Source organism: Paramisgurnus dabryanus, chromosome 11 (assembly GCF_030506205.2).
Source record: "Paramisgurnus dabryanus chromosome 11, PD_genome_1.1, whole genome shotgun sequence".
NCBI lineage: Eukaryota > Metazoa > Chordata > Actinopteri > Cypriniformes > Cobitidae > Paramisgurnus > Paramisgurnus dabryanus.
In genome coordinates this window covers 19,389,202-19,407,278 of record NC_133347.1, presented here as the reverse complement: position 1 = coordinate 19,407,278, position 18,077 = coordinate 19,389,202, and the positions used below count along the sequence as shown (strand labels likewise).

General features: G+C 39.3%; 1 protein-coding gene across 1 annotated transcript in view; it reads left to right on the top strand.

The window, feature by feature from the left end:
- The window catches only part of lmx1bb (LIM homeobox transcription factor 1, beta b), a 62,394-nt gene that overhangs the window by 35,412 nt on the left and 8,905 nt on the right, over positions 1 to 18,077 (top strand). Inside the window, exon 4 of the mRNA XM_065247286.2 lies at positions 17,340 to 17,572. Coding sequence (XP_065103358.1) covers positions 17,340 to 17,572 — 233 coding nt within the window. The remainder of the gene's footprint in view (positions 1 to 17,339; positions 17,573 to 18,077) is intronic.

Sequence of the window (18,077 nt, the reverse complement as noted above, 5' to 3'; positions counted from 1 at the left end):
ACAACCTATTATTGTAAAATGTTACCAGTTTCATTTTGACACAGTCTATCGGTTCATTGGTGGTCTGAGATCTTCCCATGTGTGTGCTTGTGTGTCTTTTTCCCGCATTCCATCATTGCTCTTCTCTCGGCTGTGCTCCTACTTTCGCCATGGTTGCCATGGTGACATCTACACATTTCATGCCAGCCCCTCACACAGCAGACATATTTGTTTGGCTAGTGTAACTCGGCCCCACAATGACAGGCGCTTTTGAGCATAACACCTCCTAATCTGGAATTGAGCTTTTTGAAGGGGCCTGCTGAGCACAAATTCAAATATAGTTTCTCTATGCTAATCTGAGTAGTAATCCTCCAGCCTTTGGGTCCTGAAACATCCTGTCAACAAAAAAGCCTTGTTTGTTTTTCATTTTCTCTTCCCCATCTCAAAATGTAGCATTCTTCAGGAAGCCTGACACGGTCAAACCGCTAACCGATTATAGAGACGTTTTCGTTTTTTTTCTCCACCACCAAATTTCCATTAAGCTTGTGTTCCCATAGTGAAACACAGAAATGCTCCGCTGGAGACTACGGCTTAGATCCCTCTGTGAACTTTGCCCTTAGGTTCCCTGTAGCAGCTGGTCATAGCATGTACTTGTAGCCATCAGCCGTCCAGACATCACATTGGTTAATATGTGCCCGCTATGGCTAACATATCCATCACGGAGGGATGTGCTCGCCCTCTCTCTGTTGACTAGCGCACCCTCCCTGCTCTTTCTCGCACACCGAGCTTCTTTTCCTCATTCATCACCGGCGGCTTTAATGCCTGCGAGCCTGCCAGTGATGCCATGGCAACAAGGCTCTCTATGAAACAATCTCTAACCAGGTTCTTTAAAGCCTGCAATGCACAGGTTAAATTGTCTGGGACATTTTTCCTGTTCTGTGGAGTCATAGAGGGGGGGATATAATTCACACCTAAATTCCTACAGTGAGAGGTCCTCGTGATTAAAAGATTCAGACCTCGAAAACCCTATGGAGAATGCAATACCTCAGATTTCACTACTAAGAGGTTTTTTAAATTTGACCAAGGCTGTGAACCCCCCACATTTTCTCATCACATTTGTTGTTTGCACTATTATACTTAATTCTGTGTAACTGGAACCTGTTGTACACAAATGTGGACAATTACACTGTTTAAAGGAAAATATATAGTTATCATATTTATTGGTTCTTCCTAACACCAAATAGCTGGAAGAAATCTAAAATGCAAGTCAATCCAAAGTTCGGGTCTTCGGTGGTTAATACTGGATGAGTAAGGTCATGTCAAAGATTAAAAACAATGTGAGATCAAACTCTAATGCTCTGAATCTCATAATTAGATGATAAGACTTTAGCCTGAATTTCACAGACAGAAACATAGACAAAAAACTGAAATTTTTGTAAAACGATCAAATTAAATTTAAAGCATAGGCTACCCAGTCTCATGTAGATGCGTATAAATAGCACAAAGTGTGAAAGTCGTGCAATACATCGCCTATGCCAAATTCCACTTTGCTGTGCATATGGTACGCCACTCCCTCCCATTCACTTAAATGGCGCATCTTTTTTGTCACTTTATTTATTGGTTTTTCAATTAATTTCTGTTTTTTAAACCATTTTCGCTTGTGTTTAGGGTTAGATTTGAGATTTGCTTAAGGAGGTTATTTAATATACAGGTTTCTCCATGTTTTTGTTTATATTTAAAGCAACACTAGAGTTTTTGCTCTTTGCTCCCCCTACAGTTTGGAAGCGGAATTGTCCGTTACCACTGTCGTAAATAATTTAGCCTACTGCAGCATAGCTGGCTCTGATTGGATTGTAGGTCTGCCGTAAAGCAAGTTTTTGTAGTTTTCACTTGAACTACAGGACCGCGACCCGACGGTTGGAAACTTCTTTTGTGCGGTTTTGGCCGATAGAGGGCTGCAAAGCGTATGTGAAAGTGCCGTTCAACCTGTTTCGAGTGGATGAACGCCTGAAACTTTTTTGGAAATGTTATTTTAAGGTGAAAAAACTCTTTGGTGTTGCTTTAAGCCATGGTCGCTTGGAGTTGGGGATAGAATTGGGGTTTGGGTTAGGATGTCATTTTTATATAACAAAGAGTTGTTATAACCCTAAACCCAAGCAAAAATGGTAAAAAAAGCAAAAAATTGAGAAACCAATACATAAAACGACAAAAAAAGATGTGTTGTTTAAGTGAATGGGAAGGACTGGCGTATCATTTGCATGCCAAAGTGGAATTTAGCGTATGTATTGCATGATTTCACACTCCGTGAAACTTGGTTCGCATAGGGCAGATTAATTGAACAAATTAGGGACTTTAAGCAACAGCTGGGAATGGAACGGCTACGGCGACCGGAAGTATGCTGTCAGACCGCCGTAGCCAAGAACGTAAAAATCACTAAGCAACCGTAAACAGGACAGCGCAACGCGGTATTAATTCATTTATTAAGATACAAAAATATGTCATTTAAAAAAACAAGAGAAGGATTGCTTTTGGCATTAAATGACAATCTTTTGTCAGAAGAAGAGTTTTTACTATTGTATGATGTAAATAAATCTTAAAACCTAGATTTAAGCAATACTGAAAATGTTGAATACTTAAAAATCTTTAAAATTTGCTTAAATTTCAAACATTTGAACACATATTATATAAAAGACTTTTGGTACAATCATAAACTGATGCAATTACAATGTCATATGCCATAAAACATAACATTTATTTACATATTCTCTCACGTTGTAGCGACTACGGCAAATCAGCTGTTACAGTTACAGTAGAACGTCGCAAAGTAGCAGTTAAATTCGCGCATGCGCAAACCAACGCCAGAATGCCGTTGCCGTTCCACCAGAGGCTGTTGCTTAAAGTCCCTATTATTTGGCCCTCCACTCAGATATGGAGCATATCTGAGCATAGCAAGCATTGTTGAGTTTGAAAACCCTTAGAGATACTCCTAAGAGACTATTTTGTAATCTTAAACCAAAAGTTTGTTTTCTGGAGGAAAAAACATGGTACACTTTAGAAAAAGTCTCAGGTCACTGTCCATTTTCATTTTCGTCAGAGAAACAGAGATGGTTTGATGGTTTATCAGTAAATCCTTCGTTCCTCGAACTTTCAATGTTCCTCCTCTGCTCTCATATCTCCCACTGCCCTGTGAACTGACACGGTCCTCTTCAGCAGCTTTTCATGGGGTCAAGAGAGCAGCTGTTGACTTTATAACTCTGCAGAGCCTGCCGTTTCACAGCTAGCTACCGACTTTAAACAGGTCTATTAAATGTGCATTCGCCACATCTTAGCCAGACAGTGACAAGACGGCCAGGGAAGGGGGTACACAAGTTCGGAATGTTCTTGTCAAGTCCGCTGAAATATATCTTGCTAAAAACAAGCATTGTTGTTGAGGTGAGAAATGAGGAAGAGGATGCATATCGATTATTTTACGGCTGCATATCCTTTAATTCTCCTTTATGTTCATTTGCATGCCATGGTTGTAACAGTATTCTTAATACTGCAATTACATTAACATTATATTATGTTTACTAAGCATCAGTTGCAAAAGTAGAAGCTCCAGGCAGTGAGGATGTAGATAAGTAGATAAGTGAATTAGGGTACCAGAGTATAGATGTCAGTGTCCTAACTCGGTGATAAGATATTTAAAACTGTTGTTGTTTCTGTACCTTGCTTGCATTAGTAAGGCAAAGATCATTAGTTCGATTCCAGAGAATACATATTCTTATAAAATGTATACATGTGTAAAGTGCCTGCCTAATGCATACATTTAAAAAATCCCGAAAATGTTAATTTATACTTGAATGAATCATTTTTTAGTTAGTTCGAAAGGGCAATATAAAGAAACACTGATATTCTTTTTCAAAGTGAAGGTTGACTCACTGGGTGTGGAGAATTTCCCCCATTTGAAACATGAGACTGAATTCTGTCGGAATAAAGAAATAAGTGGCAGAGCACACAAACGGGTCCGGGTTCATCTCCACGTCGACTAAGCCCTTGTCACCACGCATTCTCTTGATTTTCAGCTTAAGCTAAGTCCCTGTCGCGTAAACAGACCCCCCACCTCAGCGTGCCAGCATCCAAATAATCACAGGGTCATTCCTGCTAATTAAAACCAAGGTAAACACTCCTTTTCACATTTTTGTAAAGACTTGGGGGGAGTGGGAGGAACCGAAAGGAAGAAGACACGAATACGCAAGCGTCTTTCCAGGCATTACTCTTCTGTCTTCTTTTAGTAATCCGCTGTCTATTCATCCAGGGTAAACTCCGCAAGATGGACAGGGCATGGTTCTTGATGGAGTAGTGGTCTGGTGGGGGTGTACTAGCTTCTTCAGCCTCTGTGTGGAGCTAAGGAATTTTTCATTAGTGAACAGCTGGGTCACAAGTGCTTCCAAAGCCATCTTAATATTGTGTAGGCCCACAGATTAGGGCGCCCTGAAAAGGAGCCAATGCGTGACGCTCTCCGCCGAATCCCGCCTTTGCATATTTGCAAAGCCCTCGCTTCAGAACACCTTATATTACTGTTTGTTTTATTTCTCAGCAGAAGGCCCTTCGGGGTCAATAGTAATTATGAAGCCCTCTACTCCAAATGTTGCTTTTTAACCACTTCAGAGCTGGAGAATTCCAGCCTTTGTTTTCTTTCCCAAGTACGCCTCGGGAACGGATGGGATTGGTACACTAGATCCAAGTTTCAGCACTCCGTACAGAAAAAGCATTGTGATGGTACTTTGATGTACAGTAGAGTGGCCCCAAAAGTACTAGAACACTGTATAAAAATGTATAAGTGTATTGCAACATATGACAAAATATCAAATAATGTGCCATTTGAATTGAGAAATATTTAATAAAGCAGTAGATAATTAAATTATATGGACACTTTGGACTATGGTTGTCAAACTTTAATATGAACTACACCTGTGGTTTCTCTGCTTTGATACCTGAGTGCATTTACAGTAAATAGACCTGATTTAATACATCAACTAAATTGGCTTTTGTTCAAGTTAAAAGTGATTGAAATTAAAATGTTTAATAAAAGATGATAGTTCCAATAAATCTAGCATTATTTGTTTGCAGATGCCACTTTTGATATTTTTGTATCTAATGCAAAGACACATTTCTTTTTGTATATCCTGTTAAAAAAGTAGATGATATTTTGAGCAATGTCTGTAACCAAACGGTTGCCTTCCATAGTATTTATGGAAATAAATGGTGCTCATACTTTATTACAAAATATATTTCAGAAGGACAAAGACATTTGCATGGATTTGAAACAACTTGAGGGAAAGTAGTTTAGCCAAAATGTCCCTTAGTCGAAATATATTTTGGGCACTATATAATTAATTACAGTATAGTAACTTAATAAATTAATAATTTAATCATTTAAGCTGTTAACTGGCACTGTCCCTTGAGTGTTTATTTTATATTTCTATTTTAATCTATCATGACAAATTACATATTGTTGAAAAGGTTCAAAACCTTTCAGCAGAAATAATAATGCAGTGACTGTAATTCATTAATTTGTGACATATGCATCAAATCTCACAGCAAACCAACACAAACCTCATTTTCTTTTGATAATTTTATGTATAAAATAATACTATATTGCATCATTTTTATTTATTACAATAAATTTAAACTGCTATAAAAATGTCTTATTTAATATTTTCACCTTTCACCTCCAGACAATTCCGTAAAAACTTCAGAAAAAAGTGTCTTCTTTTAAAAAAAGACCAAAATTAGGCTTTGAGACCAAAAAAATGCCAGGTTAATATATTAATTTGAAGGGGTACATCACCTTTTCACCCCCCCCCCCCCCCACTAAAAAACCACAATTCTGTCTTGTTATATTATCTCATGTTTTTAATGTAGTATATCCCCTCCAAAAGTTTTAACATTATTTAACAATATTCATTTTCATTGTGATTTTTAAATATTTCACCATATGTCTGCAGTTTGAGTGAACATGTATATGCTGTTCAACTATCGTCCCTGTTCTTCATCTGAGATTATGTCATCCACCGATGCCTGACATTAATACGGTGAATTTTGTCTGACCAGCGTTTTCTTTCATTAGGGCTATCTATGGGAAGTTATGGCTCATAGCATACGTTATACCATCTGAGAGTTATTAGTCCCCAATGTAAGCAGATTGTCCGCAGTGGTCTGCACAGCAAGAGAGTCCTGTTAGACCTCATTTAAAGTGGCTTGGAAGGCTAAACCACTGAGTTATTAGTATTATTATAAAGGTACGGAAATTTTTACAGGGAGTCCTTTGTCCGTTTGCTTTGCAGAATCTCGTTTCGCTATCATCTATCATTTGTTCGCTCTATTTTTTGCTGCTTTAGTTGAGTGTTTTTTCTTTTGTGCTTTTTCAAGATATAGTTGAATCAAGAGTCCTACCGCCCCCTCTTTCTTTCAGATACTCTCTCATTTGCAGTGCATGTGTTGTAAAGATGTCAGGTCTCCAACAGGGCCAGAGAGGAGATGAGCATTACTGCAGGCTAAAGTTTCAGAGCAGAACGTTGTGATGAGAAGCAGAGCGGTCTGCAGACATCAGCCTGTAACTCACGCCCTCATGCCTCCTTTACAAGGGAACACACTGTAGCACGATGACAAAGAGTTTGGGAGATGCTAAACGGAGAACGTTTAATGATGTTTACATCATGAATCTTTTCATATATGAAAGCTGTCTGATCTTCTGAAATCAAGACCTTGTTGTATAAAAAGCAGTTAAATCAGCTTAAGATCCATCCAGACCGGTCTGATTTGCTGGTTTTGGAGGGGTTTTGAAGATTCGTCAGACTGGAAGTCCAGATAAACCAGCTATGAACCAGGTTTTTCGTATCTTAAAAATCTTACGAGTCAGCATTTTATTTATCTACAGTATAAATCTGACTTAGATGAGTTAGTCTGGTCTCCGCACGCCCTCTCACTCCCCTTTTCTTTTATGTTTTGTAATAGGCAGCACTGTCCTTTGTACATAGGAACTGTGGTTGGGCTTTGAGCATGCTCATCGGAGAACTACAGCTGTCCAAACACACACTGTGTACCTGTCTGTCTGATGCTTGGGCTTTGCTGTGTACTCAACCTCCTCTGCTCACCATCCTGCTCTGTCCTTTTTATATTACTACAACCATATCTCTACACTCATCCTCCTCTCCTCTTTTGTGAATGATTTTTTTCTGTTTATGTATAAATGCAAAATGATTTTGACATGTGGTCTGATTTCTGTTAAGTAGTGCAAATCAATGTGTCTTCAGATTTCTTTCATTGGTAAATCAATTGGACTTTTTTGAATAGTTTTGCAAGGAATAAAAAAAAACTGTGGTAACATTTTACAAAAAGGTTGTATTTTTTTAACCATAGTTAATGCATTAGCTAATATGAACTATCAATGAACAATACTTCTATAGGATGTACTGTATTATTCTTGGGTAATGTAAGGAAAAATTGATGACGGGCATTTGAATTATAAGAAAATAATGTCAATCCGAGTCAATTATTCCGCTTATACCACGGTAACCACAAACATTGCTATGGTGCCTATTTTTAAGACATTTAACAGATTAGGTGTGCATTTACAGAAAATAATCAACACCCATGGAACATTTCTCAACCAATCAGAATAAAGCATTCAACAGGACCGTGGTAGGCTTTGAGTTAATTTTAACATTTAGTAACATTTAAACTCTTAACATTAGTTAATGCACCAACAACTAAAATGAGTAACTGTACTGACATTTAAGGGATAGTTGACCCAAAAATGAAAATTCTGTCTTCATTTTCTCATCCTCGTGTTGTTCTAAACCTGTATGAGTTTTTTTATTTATTTTGATGAACAAAAGAAGATATTTCAATAAATGATGGTAAGCACACAGCTGATTGTAACCATTGACTTCCATTTTATTTGTTTTTCCTACTATGTAAGTCAATAGTTACAATCAGTTTGTGTGCTTACCATCATTTATCAAAATATCTTCTTTTGTGTTCATTAAAAAAAAGAAAGGTAACACTTTATTTTACAATGTCTTTGTTACACATGTTACATGTAATTATTATAGTAATAACAGTTAATTATGCATAATTACATGCAACTAACCCTAAACCAAACCCTAATCCTAACCCCAAACCTATAGTAAGTACATGTTGTTAATGATTATTACTTAGTACTTAAATGTATAATTACACTGTAACAGTGATACCGTAAAATAAAGTGTGACCAAAAGAAATTCATACAGATTTAGAAAAAAATAAGGATGAGACAATTGCAGAATTTTCATTTTTTGGTCAACTATCCCTTAAACTAACATTAACAAAGATTAATAAATGCCGAAAAACGTCTCAGGTTACGTATGTAGCCCTTGTTCTCTGAGAAGGGAACGAGACGCTGCGTCAAAGTTGACGCCATCACGCTGTAGGCATTCCCCAATAGTGTCAGATCTGACGCAGCGTTGAAGTTCACTCGAAAGGGAACTATTTTGTTCATTGTTTGTTCATATTAGTTAATGCATTTACTACTAATGTTTACTAATACAAACTTATTGTAAAGTGTTACCAAAATCGTTTTTAATAATGCATTTGTACCATTTGCACTTAAACGAAAACTAGTAGGTTGAATTGACTTGCAAAACCAAGTTGTTTTAACTTCATACTGCAGTTACTTACTTTTTACAGTGATGTAATAAGTTCAGTTTATAAATTATTTTGATTGATTTGTTAAATGGATTCATTCATTAGGAAATAATTTGTAAATCCGACTACCCTGGTCATATCCAGTATGGACAAAATAACAAAAATAAGTTTTTCTTTTCACATTACAGACTCGCAACTCCACAAAAGCATCATTTCTTTTGCCGTAGTGTTGTAGATTTAGCAGTACAGAAAACACTGTCAGAGTATTTTAGTATGGTCTACAATACACACAGAGTTGTAACCAGAACCAAACATCATAAAATAATTCCCGTGATTTTTTTTTAAGAAACCAGAATCAAAAACAGTTCCAGAGTGCCGACCCTAGTTAAGTGTTAACTCTGTAGTGTTGAGATAAGTGTACAGGCATGTTTAGACACTGATGCACTCCCTAAGACATTTCATTCACCCCTGACCTCTAATATAACACTGCTTCCAGTTCACCGGACCAGAAAGCATAACATCGTTCATGGACGTTTTTCATGATCCCAGAATAATTTCACCACCCAACCAGGTAGAAAATGCCTCATATAATTTGACTTCTTCCAGCGTCATATATATTTGATTTAGTCAGATCAATAAAGTCGAATCAGCCATGCGTGGAATATTTTCCTGTCAGCTGTGCACGACTAGAGCCCCGCTGAACATGTGTTTCAGTGAACAGAAAAGAAAATGTAACATGTCATTTAACCACTTTCCAAAAGAGTAGGACAGACCCTAAGGCAGCAGTCCCATTTAAGTCCTCAAACATCACATGGATTTTTGGATCTGAAGCAAAAACACAGATTAGACTTTAAAAAAAGTTTTATAATGAGCTGACCTGTCAAATGTAGTTTTTTCGATGAGAACCATAGCTACAGTACAAAGCTGCCTTGGGGATTTCCTCAAAACTACATTACTCGATATGGGCCACATATCGCTCTTCGATCGTTACGGTCTTTAATGGTAAATTCATTATGTGATTGTATGTGAGCTCAACATTTGAATTATTCAGCTGTTGAAAACAAAACCATGCGGTTAGTGAACCTAAACTAAAAATTTACAGCATTCATGGATGCAGCAGACAACGGTGTCATAGACCACAGCAGATCCTGTCTGGACAAATCTGCCCGCCCGCAAGGCCACGGTGCGGTTAGACGATCACAAAAAGTTTGGCAAGATGGTGATGTGCCTTGTGGGCCATTTGTTGGCCACAAGCCATATCATCAAGACCCACAAGCTTCAAAACAGCCCGCCTCTAATTTGATAGATATTTTAAACATACAGGGGGACAGAAGGAAAGATGAAAACTGTCTTCTGAGATCTTCCCTCAGTGTTCCTCAAGAGAGAGGGTGAGCCCCAAGATTGTATGATGGAGGAAAACACCTCTGGGCCAGTAATGAAGGTGCATATTCTCCTCTAATGTATTTTACTTTTACCTGCTGGGAGTTTAATTAAAAAACAAAGAGCCTCAATTTAAAGCCCATTACTATGCTAATTTAGTATAGAGAGGAAGGTGATTAAGCAGCTCTTAGCTTTGACTTGAGCTTGCCCAAGGGAGCAGAGAGAAGACACTCTTTATTTGCCTTCATTAGCTCACACTGTAATCTCTCCACGCCGAAGAGAAACGCTGATACCGAGCAGTAATAGAGGCCCGTTTCCTCATGGATTATTAAAGAGTTTTACTTTAATGGTTATAGTATTTGTCTAATGAAACAGCATTTTTTAGTCTGTGTTTAAAGTTTTAGGATTTGAGTTATGATCAATTACATTTAATATTGCCCTCGCAAAATGGAGGAAGCGTTGCAGTTACTCTTAAAGCATATTAAAGAGGAAGGATTTTATTGCATGCTAGACTAGTAGAGACTTTTTATACGTTGGTCGCTCACAAGCAAATCATTATTTCGGCAGAGTTGTACAATACCAGTACGAGCCTGCACTTTTTAGTGCTTATTTTTAGGTCATTTTAATGAAATAAACTTATTCAGATTTTTGGACAACAAACTGTAGACTTTCTTTTTTTTAATGAGACCACACATGCTTGGAGTCAAAACGGTTCATGAAGGGAAACCACTAAAATATGGGTATTACTTGATTATTTCTAGTCTATGTTAAAATTTCACAAAATAAAATGCTATAGAAAAGTATTTCAAATTATCTTATGGTCGAAAATACAGAGGTACCTAAGGGCGCATTCACATTATCCAAACCAAACCGCACTCGGGCGTGTTTGACCCCCAAAGCCTGGTTCGTTTGACTAGTGTGATCGTTATGTACCACGCCCGGGTGCGGTTTGGTTAATCACGCCCTTGCCGGCTTGCAGAGGTGGACTGGAGTGTGGTTCACTTTGGCTTATAGTGTGAGCACAATCGCACCTGAGCGCGATTCAAAAGGAGAGACGTCAATTGCGCGATCACTCATCTTCATCTGCCTTCTTGAAAACGTTCTGATGCGCGCAGCAGGGTTACGTGAACGTCCGGGCTGCACACTTGACAGACCAACTAAGCAACACGATGGCATGTGAGAGGGCTGTGTGTCATTGCGCACCAAACGACTCTGAATAAAAAAACACAGACTTAACATTATAATGGGTTACAGTGTTAAGAGAGCGCTTTACTTCCTGCTTTGTTCAAAACAATCACATCCTAATGACGAAAGCGTTCTCGGGCTCGGATCGATAAAAGTACAGTGTGAGTGCGTGCATCTAGGGGAGTAGGGAGAGGGACAATCACGCTGGGGCATGGTTTGATTTCGATAATGTGAGTGCGCCCTAAGTTCTCTTGGTGGAGCATTGTGGTAGCAGTGCAAAAGGTCATGGGTCAATTCCCAGGAAACCCACATATTGAAAAAATGTGTTGTTTTAATGCACTCTATGTCGCTTTAAATGAAAGCGTTTGCAAAATGCGTAAATGTAAATGTTGATACTACAGTTTGAACTTTGCCACTTCACACAGCTACCAGAACCAAGCTGTAACTAAGAAGCTCTCTCTCTCTCTTTCTCCCTGGACACCAAGTTTGCCTTAGTCCTTAGTTTTGCGTCAAAGATGAGCCAGAAAAGAAAGGTCAAAGCAGCCATGTAGCCTGTAAATCAGCATACTGTAGGTAGACGGCATGCTAACGTGACTGTCAAAATCCAGGGGTGTCCTACAACGTTCTTTCTCACCTGTCACCCTGTAAACATCTCTGTCTTTGACAAGAATGACACATGCTCACATGCTTATCTGAAGGAGCCTTGGGGGGCTGTCTTCAAAGTGATTGTTTACAGCTGTTAAACAGAGGTAGCATGAGGACTTTGATGGAAATGCGGTGACATAAGAACCCATTCCCATCTAAATTGTTATGGGCCCGTGCATGTTCAGTAGAAAAAAATGATGATAGGTAGGGTAGAGAGCATGTGTTACTAAACGCACAGCGATTATCCCTCCGAGCACTCCCCCGCACCTCTCTTAACTTCTCTAGACTCATCTTTAATCTCCTCGGGGCATGTGCTCTTTATCAGCGAGCCAGAGGCATTGAGGGAAAGGTCTTCCATGGTTGGGAAATCTTTGGCAGCATGTGGTGAAAGCTTTAAGATGTTTTGTCACACTTTAAGTTGCTCATAATCTGCTCAAAGAAAAGCGCATACTCCTCCATGCAGCCCGGTCTGTGGTTCTGAGAGAGGAGAGCTGAGGAACTGGAAGATCGGGGCCAAGACTTGGCCGAAGTGGTGAGCCTGCAGCTGTGATTGACTTTAGGCAGTGCTTTAGAAATATTACTTGTGATAAGGCGGCAAACGTCCTGTTTCCACAAGGAGTAATCCTTGGTAAAAAATAATTAGAAAATAAAAATAAGATTTGCATGTTTACATTTTGGCTCTGAAAGAAACATTTTGGCTATTAGATTTCCAAACACCTGTTGCACTGAGAATTTAATGATGGGATGTTTCTTCTGGATGAACTTTAAAGCTTCATCACAATGCTTTTTCTGTATGGAGTGATAAGACATAAAAAAAGATATTTAGAAAAATGAAAGGTTTTAACCATTCTTTCAGTGGTTGTTTTTATTATTCCATTAGCCATCAGATTGCATGCAGAGGATTGTGGCATATGTAGATAAATCACATGTAGTATGCTGCCTTCAAAAACCGACCAGATAAAGACAAAATGTTATGCAAGTATTGTTATGCAACAAGTGCCTTGTTGGCTTCCTACCTCTGGATAGTGCCTGTGGATACTGCTTGTCTAAATACTAAATTCAACTAGTGACTGGAATCTTGGGTTTGGAAGCAAATAATCATCTCCAGAGGAGCTTTTCTAAAGTTATCTCTGTGGATTATCTGTGATTTGACTCGTGGTGTCTGAGTCTGGAAGGGTTTGAATCAATATTGGCACTGCAATGGCTGAATTGTGTCTGTTGATCTAAATGCGAGGGTCTTATCTGCTAATCTGTGCATTCAGGTGTTTTGAGGCCAGTGTACATCCTCGTGACAAACAAATTGGGTGTTTGAAGAATTTTAAAGCCAGTCCTGTTTGGCTTCCTTTTGTTTTAATGTACAGTAACTTTATCTCATCTGGAGTCTTTGGCGTTGTAATTTTAGTTCGGTATTACGGTATAACTATTACTATGCACTAATGAACATATCAGGCCAAACAGCATTGGTACAATCCAGCTGCGTCATGTTAATAACTCTCTTGACAGAAGTGGGATCTGTAGTCCTAAAGACAAATATGATCTTATGTTTTGTGTTCAGTGGTTGTACGTTCTCTTTATTGAGTTTGTAGGGGCAGATAGTTTAAAAAGGCCCAGATGTTGGGATGTGTCTGGCCCCACAGTGTGGCAGCTCAATTCCACTTTCTTCTCTCGATTCTTCTTTCATCTCAGACCACAGGACAGCAAACCCTTCCAGACCGACACACGGACACAGAATCCGAATAAGTGCCGTTTACGTTTTTGAGTACATTTACGTTTCACGTGCCAACGTCCGGTCCGGTCTTTCCCTGCGCTTCCATTCTCCATTGCTCAGCGAGGCTAATCAGGTAATGTTACGGGAGATTGAGAGCAACCAACTTCACCCCCCGCCCCCTGCCCCCACTCATCCACTCCCAACCCGGTTGGCCTTCGCCTGCTCACACCGCGGTGTTGTTTTAAAGCGCATTCTTTCGCCGCTGAACTTGGAAAGGTATTAAAGTGGGATTAGGGGCTCCTCCACAATCCAGCGCTTGTGTCATTCACCGGTTTGCTCTCTTTCAACCCCCCCACTCACACACATAGACATACACACCCGCCTTTCTGTTACCCCCCGCCTCTGCCCTGTTTGATTGTGGCGATCAGTGGGAGTTGAAGTGACTGTGCCTTTCAAAAGGAAAAAAGGGGTAGGGTTAAATCCCTACTCCACTGCTCCCTGCTAATTCCCCTTGTTCCTCCAAGAAGGATTTACTTCTTCTGCCAGCTTGTGAAAGGCTTTCTCTGCCCATCCGAAAAGTTAGCCGTCGCCTTCCTGCGGAGGTGTGGTTGCTATAGCAGGGGCGTCATGCGTGGCTATTCCATCAGAGATCCCACTGAGAATGGGGAACGGGTCAGGGGGGGCGACGACAGCCAAAAAGTCCGGATTAGATTCCGGGACAAAGCCGGGACAGGAAGATTCCAGAAGGAACAAATGGGAATTACAGCAGCAAAAATAATACAAAGTGACAGAAAGGGGAAATAGAAAAATAATGGCTTACAAGATTAGAACGGTCGGGTGAAAAGGAGGCGAGAAGAAAAGAGGAGAATTAAAATGAATGTTTTCATTTGGACGAGAGAAGTGTTGGGCGGCGTAGAGGTGAGCGGGCGAAACTAAAAAGTGTCACAACTGCTCAGTAGGGTCATTTCCTGAGCTTTTTGCCCTTTGACAAAGATTCACATTATTGAATAAACATTTGATTCAGTGTGGGTCAAGACGGATTCATTGTTCTGTTTGACAGAGCTGGCATGTAACTGGTTAATCTAGCCAGGTCAGACTATAAATACCGTGTCAGCCGTCATTTCATATGAAAGCCGTGAGTATTTGGATATGTTTAGACAGAAGAGATTCCATGAATATGATGGAATGTACAAAATCATCTTGTTATTGTTACCCACTCATCTTTTTCTAATGCACTTTACAGATGTTTCACAAGATTGTATCATAGAACCGCATTCTTTGATGCCAAAAATTACAACCATGCTAATCTTCATTGCTTGATTTGTGGGTTGAAATAGTTGTATTTTCAAGTGATTAATGAAATCTGTATGGACGTAATTGCTGAAACAATAGGGAGTAACCAAAACAGATCAAGCCGTGTCTAAACACAAAATAACTATGTGTTTTTCTGCGGTAATGTTTTGTTCCCTTCTGTCAGAGCCAGGTAGGCGGATATATCACGAGATCAAGAGAACTTATGACATGCCAAAGTTTTGTTAGGATTAGGAGTTTTCCACTGTGAAATAACAATCTTCTAATCTCTTTAATGTCCTTACATAAATAAAAGATTTGAAGCTTTTGTTCAGCCTGGTATTTCCAATGTCTGCATTGTTATGAAAAGAAAAGGCATTTTAAGTAAGTAGTAGTTCGGGGAAAAAACTGTTTAAGGTAAATATTTCAGCAACAAAAAAATCATTTAACAAGAAACACCAATATCTGAAAAAATGACATAGTTATTTGTGCCAGCTTATAATGACGCTGATTCAGAAAATGACAAGGCACTACCCCGTGTGACATTTTTTTATTCTCGTGACAACTCAATGGACGCCCGTAGAAACTCTGACACGCACAAAACAAGGGCAACAAAAAATCCCCAGCTATACAAACTCGCAAACAGAAATGCAGCTGGCCGCAGAACCATGTGTGTCCAGTGAGCCGTTATTATCACTGCTCGCATCACCATTTCACAATGAAATTACCATCACAAAAACCCGCCATATTTACACATATTCATCTGAACTCATATTAACACATATTCATCACTGTCAACCGATCCCTTCCACCATCAACAGAATATGATGATGGCTATTCTCCCGCTCGCTCTTTTTCTCTCTCTCATTCCCGGTGAACAATACCATAGATGAAATGCGGAGATACACGCAAGCACCGGGGCAGCTGTCTTACCAGCCAGACTGAACAAAAGAACCAAGGCTAATAAATCAGCTTTTAGGGGATGGACAGTGTCACACGCCCGCTCTTTCTGTGCGCTTCCTGTAGAGGTGGGATCCCGCTGAACCACAGAAGATGAGATAGAAATGGCAATATCTCTGCCTGTAATGAAACAAAAACGGTTTTATCGACACCATTTGGAGGAAATGAAGGCTGTGGAGGTGGCCGGGGTGTGTTATGTAAACAGACGTGTGTTGTGGCAAGGCATATGATTTTAGAGTTTATCTGATAGGAGTGAGCGATATCGCTTTGAAGCGATCATAGTTTAGATTCGGTTTATTGTTTTTTAGTTACTTTAAGCTAAAACCATTAAAAACGGTTTCTGGGTTGGTAAACTGATGTACAGTTTTTGTTTTTAAACACCTGTGGTGAGCACATTTCAAATTGCAAAGGAAGGTATGGTGGGACGTATTAATAGACCCATTGCTAATTTTAAGAGCCATGAACATTGATATTTGCTGTTTATGAGTAGATGGTATTAGTGGGAGGGTCACTGTTATTTTAGGGAGCATTTGATTGGGCAAATAGTATTTTAATAGTGTTAATTACACTACACTACTACCATGTACTGTAACCGTAAAGCAGAAAGAGATGAACAAAAAGCCACACAACTGAACTATTTTGAAAATATTTCATTCTTGTTGTGAATGATTACAAAGATTAATCTCCAGCACATCACCATATTTCTCATGAAGCATTATGCAGTTTGTCACATGAACATTAGATCGATTTGCCCTAACAGATTTTAAGAAATAGCTTCCCGTCTTAGCATCATTGTGTGAGTGGCGATGGAGCCTGTCTAATCACTGCAGTGAGTGGTGTAAAGCCTGTGGAGCTGAGGGCCCGCAGCGCTGATTGAGGTTTGCTGGTGCGTTGGGTCGAGAGGTGATCCTGTATTTCCTCTCATTGGGTTCTGCTGAAGCGTTGAGGGGTTATCCAGGCCGCTTTAACAGATGAGGCAGGGTCTTAGCCTCACGCCCCCTGCCCCCTTAATCACAGACTATGATGGACAAGCACATGTAAAGACATTTTGTGAGACTGACTGACGCTTTACACTTTGTTTCGTTGCTGAAATCTGTTTGTTGTAAGTGTTCCTGTAGATTGTCAGGCAACACACATACTGATAAACGATTATTAAATATACGATTTATTTGGCAACTGTTAGGATCCTAAACAGCAAAAACACTTGAAATCTGATTTATACAAACCCGATTCAAAGCACAAACATATGTGGTTTGAAATCTGATTATGAGACTGAGCAAACATGTCGCATTTCATTGCAAAATAACAGTGTGGACGGTCAGTCCTAAAGATAATAAATGAATCCAGAGCAGATCCAGAAATACACACTGAACGAATTTAAAATTTAAAGCAATAGAGGTTTATAGCTCATGCTTTTTTTTCAAAGCGACCTAATCAGTATTTGTCTAATTGAACTCGCCACCTTTGCAGGAACATTGTTTTAACTTATGCCTTACAAAGTTTTTTTCCGTTTGCTCCTCAGGTTATTCGCCACAAAATGCAGCGGGTGTCTGGAGAAGATCGCTCCCACAGAGTTTGTGATGCGAGCGCTCGAGTGCGTGTACCACCTCAACTGCTTCTGCTGCTGTGTATGTGACCGTCAGCTGAGGAAAGGGGATGAATTCGTACTCAAGGACGGACAGCTGCTCTGCAAAAGCGACTACGAAAGGGAGAAAGATTTGCTCGGCTCTGTCAGCCCAGATGACTCGGATTCAGGTATGCATGCAGGACCAAAGAATAGTACAGACTGTAGGATTAATGCATATGTAAACATTTTTATTGGGTACAAACGCACAGGTAAAAAAACATATATTGACTACAATTGAAGAGCTCAGATGCAAAAGATGTTTTCTTGTAAATAAGCATTTTTTATCAGGCTCATAACGGATTTTGCCAACAAACAGGTATTTCTGAATAGGCTGAGGCTGGGATTAAGTAGATTTGAAGCAAAACTATTTGATGAACATAAAATACGTGCCGAGAGCATTTGGTTAATATTATTATCTCATTTTTGACATAGGTGACATTTAGCAGCGTTTGCATCTGAGCTCCTCAATTGTATCTATTATTTATATTTGTTGATCATCTTTTGTCAAGCCTCCATGCAACCTGCATACAAAATGTAAAATGTATCTTCGAAAATTATTTAAATAAAGAGCAAACATGTCAGGTGTAAAAATTGGATAACACTTTTGGCCACTACTGTATCATAAAAGGCTTT